The sequence below is a fragment of the Jatropha curcas genome, chromosome 9, assembly GCF_041381405.1.
Source record: "Jatropha curcas cultivar XTBG-Jc1 chromosome 9, XTBG_Jcur_1.0, whole genome shotgun sequence".
Taxonomy (NCBI): domain Eukaryota; kingdom Viridiplantae; phylum Streptophyta; class Magnoliopsida; order Malpighiales; family Euphorbiaceae; genus Jatropha; species Jatropha curcas.
Genome location: NC_143159.1, coordinates 11,540,094 through 11,547,942, shown reverse-complemented (window position 1 = coordinate 11,547,942; position 7,849 = coordinate 11,540,094). Strand labels below are relative to the sequence as shown.

At 37.4% G+C, this 7,849-nt stretch overlaps 1 protein-coding gene across 1 annotated transcript; it reads left to right on the top strand.

Moving 5' to 3' along the window:
* The first annotated feature begins 3,636 nt into the window (after positions 1-3,636).
* LOC105635942 (putative laccase-16) lies at positions 3,637-7,499 on the top strand. The gene is made up of 6 exons (XM_089726295.1): positions 3,637-3,891; positions 5,416-5,620; positions 5,730-5,855; positions 5,935-6,520; positions 6,703-7,061; positions 7,149-7,499. Exons 1-6 carry the CDS (start codon positions 3,637-3,639, stop codon positions 7,337-7,339), a joined length of 1,722 nt encoding a protein of 573 aa, XP_089582421.1. The 3' UTR covers positions 7,340-7,499.
* Positions 7,500-7,849: the final 350 nt, after the last annotated feature.

The window sequence follows — 7,849 nt, the reverse complement described above, 5'->3', positions numbered from 1 at the left end:
GCAGTTGAGATAATGGATGGTGACCGACGTTTCAAGGTTAATGCTCACCGTTTTGACCCCGTTAAAATCGCTATCAGTCTTGATTAGCTTGAATCAGGTTCAGTACGTCGAACTTAACGACGTTAAACAAAAGTGCTCATGGGAGACAACCCATTTTGATTATTTTGCTTTATGTGTTTGTTGTTTGTTTTATTCAAATTACAGGAATAACAAAGAATTCAAAAGGGAGCATGCCCTAGGTATGTCAATTAAGTTTTTGGTTCAAAGAAAAAAAAATTGAAAAATGAGAAACAGAGGGCAGCATGCCCTGGACCGTGCCATACAGCATGCCCAATGCAAAACCATTGGCACGCCTGTGTGAGGTAAGTGATTTTCGATATGCAGGTAAAACATGTGCACGCCCTGAACCGTGCCATCCAACACGGCCGTGCCCGTTGTTACCTGGACTTCCAGAGGCTTGCACGCCCTCAGCCGTGCTGCTCCGCACGGCCGTGCCAGGTAAGTCAGATTTTAACCTGCAGGAGAGATGCGCGCACGCTCTAGGCCATGCCAAGGCGCACGCCCATGCCCGCATGCACTTAGACTTCCAGAGAATCGCACGCTTCCACCCGTGCTACTCTGCACGCCCGTGCAAGGTAAATGACATTTCATCGGCAGGAAGGATGCACGCACGCCCATGCCCATTGATACCTGGACTTCTAGAGGCTTGCACGCCCCAGCCCGTGTCATTCGCACGCCCGTGCGCGCTATCAAATAGACTTCCAGGGGAGCGCATGGTCCAGACCGTGCTGAACCACATGGCCGTGCGCGCTATTCTATTTAAAAAGCACGCCCTTGCTTTATGTCATTTCCAGTTGCACGCCCTAGCCGCCAGTTGCATTTTCTCTCCTCCTCTCTCATTTTCTCTCGTTTTCTCTCCTAAACAGGCATAAAAACTTCAATTTTTCTTCAATATTCTTTATAATCATGCCTCCCACGTATAAACGTAGCAGACCTACTTCATCTGTAGCAGCTGGATGTCGCTCCTCTCGATCTTCCACCGCATCTCCACCATCTGACAGTCCACCACTTCCTCCGTTTGAGCTGGGTTCTCCCGAGCAGCTGGAAAGGTACCATAAACTCTCATCACGCCCTATTTTTCCAAATAAATTTATAGATGAGAATGCCTTGTCAATTGTTGGGCTTAGGGATGCGATGGTAGAGCCACTTAGGCGAGTGGGGTGGGGAAATTTTATTGAGATGAAAGATCTTGTGTATGCCACTTTAACTTTGGAATTTTTAAGTTCATATTCCTCCACTATTAGATTCCCAACTGGATGTATTTGGGATTTCATTCGATTTAAATTACTCGGGAGAGATTTTAAACTGACGATAAATGAAGTTAGTCACATTTTCAGTTTCCCCACCGAAAATGCGATTACACAAATCCGTGTAGATTCTTTTGATTCAGATAGGTGGCATGAATTGACAGGTGAAGACCATTATAATCCTAGGGTCTCTAAAGCATCGAAATTGAAAAGCCCTGCTTTGAGGTATCTACATAAATTTCTACTTAGTACCATTTTTGGTAGAAGTGAGAGTGACGGTGTTTTAGGACGAAATGAACTCTATTTTTTATGGGCCATTAACCACGGAGTTTTGCTAAATGTGGGCTATTGGCTATGCTAAAAATGGGCTCGAGTTGCCAGGGCAGACAAAGGGGCCATCATGATAGGTAGTTTTGTCAAACGCATGTGGAACCCGGTTAGACCTATTTATGATAGTCTTGGTTGAGGCAGAGGTACCAGGTTAGATATCGATATGATGATCCATATGAGGATAGTGGAAAAGGCCTGTGAATCTTATCGTTTAGTGGGTGCTCCAGCAGACAGTTCTAATCATGAGGCACCTCAGGATGCCGGTGGCGCTAACACAGAGGAGGATATTCCACCTCCTTTCCCTAGTTTTAGTGTTGGTGCAGGTACCTCCGGAGCTGGACCTTCATTCCAGGGCACTTCCACTGTGTCCAATGATGAGGTGCTTGCACGACTACTTTCTCGCATGGATGTGTTCGATACTCAGCTGACTGGCATGGAATCGATGATTGCTGACCGATTCTAGATGATAGAGATCATGCACGGCAGCCTCGATTCCCGCCTGGACACTCTGCAGGGTCACGACCAGGGGCTCTCCACTCAGCTTCAGACTGTGATTCAGTTGCTGCAGCCTCCTCCACCTCCACCACCAGAGGCCTGATATCTTTCACATCATTTTGGTTATTCCCTCTTATTTTTATATGTGTCGAATATTTCACATTGGTTTTTGTTTGAATAATTTGGATTTCAGTTGGTTGCAGTTACATATTTGGGCTTTTAATTGTTTTTCAATTTCAAAATTTTGGTTACCTTTTTAGTATTGTTTCTTACTTCATAGCTTGGATGAACTTCGCCACCCGACTTCCTCATATTGTCTCAAAATCAACGATGGTACTTTCCTCCACTTCTTATTCTTTATTAAAGTTTCCATAATATCATAAGATTGGGGAATTGCATCTAGCTCATTGAGGACAATGTACTCAATTAAGTTGGGGGGAAGACATTTTATCTAAATTTTTGTTTTATCTCTGTTTTATTTTAGTAAATAAAATAAGTATGGAATGATCATGATCGAATTTAAAAACGTATCTTAAATTCATTAGCCTTTGATTAAATTAATTGTGTTTCCAAAGTTAATTGCTTTTAGCCAAAATTTATATTTTTAACTCAACATACTTCTTTGATTTAACCATTTGTTTCTAAGATTATAAACAAGCAACTTTTGTTTAAGCATATGTGTATGTTTCAAATCAATAAAGGATAAGGGTATTATGAGAGAAAAAGCAAGATTAGGGGAATAACGGAAATCCATTCTAAACAAAGTGGTATGGAGCATAAAATGCAACTACTTATTGCTTATATTCCCATAAATATAAATATATATATATATATATATATATATATATATATATATATATATATATATATATATATATATATATATATATATATAGATGGAGCAAAAAATGCAACTACAAAAGAGGCAAAAGGTAAGAAGTGGTATAGAGCATAAAATACAACCACTTTGTGTGATAGAAATAGGTTACCTAAAAATACCTTGAAATGAGAAATATTACATGTATGCTAAATTTATTGATTTGAATACTTACTATTCTAAAGAAGGAGATAAAAATCTTGTTAACTCATGTTTAATAAAAAGAATATGTTCCGTTGAAAATTAAAATTTTGGCTAAAAAAATAATTGACATAGGAAACATATAATTTATTCTTATGTTAATAATTTGGATATTTATTAAATTCATGAATAATTATTCCAAACTATTTTAAGATAGCATTGTAGTTTTCCTGCTTGAGGACAAGCAATAGTTTAAGTTTGGGGAATTTTGATAGTGTAAATTTTTATAGTATTTTTATTTTAATTTTTACTAAGATTTATAGTGTTTTTAATTTACCTCAATTTGTTTTTATGCAACATTGTTATGCTTTTACTTAAAAGCTTCCTTGAAAACACAACTCACTTGATTTTGAGGAAAATTGTCGGGTTTTGCATAAAAAAAGACAAAGATTATAAATTAGCACGCACAAGGGCGTGCTAATCAGCATGCCCGTGCCAATTGCAAAGCAAGACAGGCAGAGGAAGGACCCGCGCACGCCCCAGACCATGCTGAGCGGCACGCCCGTGCCACAATTGCCCCAGACTTCCAGAGTGACGCACGCCCTAGCCCGTGCCAAGGAGCACGCCCGTGTCCGCACTAGAGGAAAAGACTTAGCCCGTGCAGCTGAAGCACGCCCGTGCTACATATGCTCCAGAGTTCCAGAGGCGCGCATGCCTTTGGCCGTGTCAAAGCGCACGCCCGTGTGCTTAAGCCTGTCCTGGCCGTGCTAAACAACACTACCCGTGCTGAAGCCTCTAGACTTCCAGAGCCTAGCACGCTCCAGACCGTGCCAGGCAGCACGCCCGTGCCAAGCAAGAAATCTTGATTTTGAGTCAAAAATTGCCAACTTATTACCACCATTTTCATGAAATCACTTTGGATACTTTCTTCACAAGCAAATCGATCCTTAAGCTATGCACAAGGGAAAGTCATGATTGAGAGAAAATTAAGGCTTGATTGAGGATTTTAATTCCTAACAAAGTTGGACTTTATTCCCTAAACTATGTGGAATTTTCCTTCAAAGGAGTCTATATAAAGGGAAGAAGATCTCATATCCAAGATCATCTCATCTTCCATCTCATATATCTCTCTTTCTCTTAGTCTTGTACATAGTTTCATTTTCTTTAGAACTTAAGTATTCAAGAGTTGTGCAAAGTTTCAAGGAAGTCATCCAAGCAATTTATCACTAGTTCTTATTTCTAAACTCTTAATCTTATTTATTTCTTTTATTATTCTTATTGATTATGGAATATTTATCAAGTATTATTGAGTTTTATTTAAGTACTATGTGTAACTAAAATCTTATACTAGAGGTTTGATGTAGCTTAATCTCTTATCCAATTTATGCAATTAGATTTATTTTTCCTTATTCAAGTTATGATTTATTAATGAACTTAATACTTCTAGGCAGAATTTTCCCCTAGATTGATTTATTTCAATTATCACTATCGGAAGAAGGATCTTTGATAAGAAAAGGTTAATAAAACACATGAGAATAATAACTTGATGCGGAAGCTATATGGTTTGACTCATGGGGGTTTTATGATTTATCAACCTTAACTTGTAAATTCATAAACAACTACATAACTTAATGATTTAATTCATATTTGATTGCACTATTGGAAGATAGGTAATTAAATGGAATTAAAATAGCTAGCAATACATCGGAAGAGCTTGTTAGTGAATTCAGAGTTATTTCCCCTACTTGAATAATTAAATTGATCAATGAACTACTGAAATAAATTGGATAGAATTAAGTGAAATCAAAACTCCTAATAGCTTCAATTCCTTGATTTCTTTTAATCAATTTTTGTTTACTTGACTCTTGTTTATTTTACATTTATAAAAATAGTTCTCTCAATTATCGTTTAAATAATAACAAGATAACATAATTTTGGTATTTGAATTACAATCCTCGTGGGAACGATATCTTACTCATCATATATTACTTGTAGCGATTCATACACTTGCGAAATAAGCTGTCACTGGATAAGCATGTGCAAAATTCTTCAAGAAAAGGACATAGGAGATTTATTAGCGGCTAATATTTTATTGAGGCTGAAGCTAGGCATGGTACAAGATTATTAAGTGCAAGAGCTAGCTTGATGCCCTTGGTTTATTTAGAGGAGATAACCATCATAATTAGAGAAATTATTTGATGGCTCAAAACATAAAATTAGTCAAATCATGGAAGTTCAAATAATTGCTGCACGTTATAAGGCCAGGTGATATTTGTTGATCCACTCCACATCAATTCTGACAATCTGAAATTTGCGTGTAATTTATTTTCTGATGAGGAAGGTACACTTTGGTGGCATGCCCATAGTGACTGGACAAGAAACACTGTCCATGGAGCCATTGTAATTTATCCCGAAGAAGGAAAATCCTACCCTTATCCCAAACCTGATGCAGAAGAAATTCTTGTACTGGGTATGCAAAAATTTCTCAATTTCTTTCCAAATCTTTACCTATAAAATGTTAAATGGTTCTAATTAACCACTCTTCTTTTTCTCTTTTTGGCTCGTTTCCTTGCTTGCAGGTTCATGGTATACCTATGATGTGAATCTGTTAGTTGAACAAGATCTAAGAACTGGTGCAGATTTGCCTGTTTCTGATGCTTACACCATAAATAGCCAACCGGGAGACTTTTGCGCTTGCTCCAACGGTAAATTGACCTCAAAGTTTTGACTATTTATACCTCCAATTACAAGGTTAATAAACCTACATTGCTATTTTGGTTGCAGAATCAACATACCGTTGGCAAGTTGATTCTGGGAAGACTTATCTTCTTCGCATAGTGAATGCAATTATGAACGCAGAAGTATTCTTGGCAATTGCCGAACACAATCTCACTATTGTGGGGATGGATGCAGCATATCTTAAACCTTTTGTAACAAGCTATATAATGATAGGTCCAGGACAAACCATGGACATTCTTGTGACAACAAACCAGTCTGTTGGCCGATATTATATTGCTGCTAGACAATTTTATACAGGCCAAGCAACCTTTACTGTATATGACAAAACAAATGTTACCGCAATTCTTGAATATAGTGGCAACTATACTCTACCACAAGCTTCTCCTTCTTTCCCTTGCACAACCCTTCCTTCTTACACAGACTATCATGCTGGAATTAATTTCAGGAATAAATTGAGAAGCCTTTATAATCAGACCGTCCCTAAGAATATCACTACCCGGATGTATATAGTGGCTTCTGTGAACCGGTTCTTGTTTAACAATTCAGGAAATGTTACTATCTCTCTTGCTGCAAGCTTAAACAACGTTACTTGGGTAAATCCTAAAATGGATGTGCTTCAGGCTTACTACAGGTTTGCTCTTTTCTTACACCTTGATTAGCTTATGTTTGGTTCTGTAATTTATTTTTTACTAAAGATATACTTAAATACATTATAACCAACTTAGCGGTTCTTTTAACTCCTGAAAGGTATAATGAAGTGTAATATTTTTAGAGGACAAAAGTTAGAAACTAAATTTGAAATCTTTGTTACAGCAACATGAGTGGTTTTTACACTGAAGATTTCCCAGACATGCCACCGGTGTTCTATGACTTCGTCGCAGAAGGGTTGCCAACTAATACTATGCAATCGTTAATGGGGACGAAGGTGAAAGTGCTAGAATATGGAGAAGAAGTGGAAATGGTGTTTCAAGCATCTAATGTACTGAATGCTTCAGCGGATCATCCAATGCATCTCCATGGACACAGTTTTTATGTTGTTGGATCTGGAGGAGGAAATTTCGATTTTGAAGAAGATCCCAAAACATACAATTTGGTTGATCCACCATATTTGAACACTGCTACTCTTCCAAAGAATGGATGGCTTACTGTTAGATTCAAAGCACTTAATCCTGGTAATGGATGGCTTACTGTTATAATTAACCTTAAATTAAATCTTTTTGCAATAACTAGGCACGGATTAATTTCTATTAATCTTGCAGGAGTATGGTTATGGCATTGTCACTTAGATCACCACTACAGTAGGGGAATGGATACAGTTATTATAGTGAAAAATGGCGGTACTCCTCAGACCTCTCTCCGTGAACCGCCGGCTTATATGCCTTCTTGTGATGATTCAACGACAATTAAGCTTTGGAAATCTGAATTCTCATCTGCAAGTGTAAAAGGCTGATGAAATATATCAATTAGAGTGTTAAGTTTTCTAATATCTATGCATGATTTTGAATTTTGGTTAGGAGTCAAAAATTATGGGGAGCTAGCTAGCACTTTTTTAATGTATTGATAAGCTAGATTCTTGCGGTCTTTTCTTTATTCTACAGCTACAAAGAACTTGATTTGAACTTCAGATTGATATACACATAGTTGACTGGCAACTTTCAGATTTATATAATTAGGAGCGAGTTATTCTTTACATGTACGTCTCTCTAGCATAATTAAAAATACTTCATCTAATGTTTATTGTAAAGATATTGTAAAGATATATTTTGTAGTTTAGGTGATTAGTGATTCAAACCCTACCTGCCTTTAAGAATTTCGGTTGTGAAAAAATTGGAAATTATGGACTTGAACATAAATTAATAACATAAATTATAAGGCCAGGTGATATTTGTTGATCCAATCCACATCAATTCTGACAATCTGAAATTTGCATGTTTGAGTGGTATGGCCACCATAAAAAAAC

What these genes read in the sequence shown, in the direction of transcription:
- LOC105635942 (XM_089726295.1), top strand. Translation starts at nt 3,637, where the DNA reads ATGCCCGTGCCAATTGCAAAGCAAGACAGGCAGAGGAAGGACCCGCGC. An exon ending in AGAAGAAATTCTTGTACTGG is followed by an intron (nt 5,621 to 5,729) that starts GTATGCAAAAAT and finishes CCTTGCTTGCAG; the next exon opens with GTTCATGGTATACCTATGAT. An exon ending in ATTCAAAGCACTTAATCCTG is followed by an intron (nt 7,062 to 7,148) that starts GTAATGGATGGC and finishes TTAATCTTGCAG; the next exon opens with GAGTATGGTTATGGCATTGT.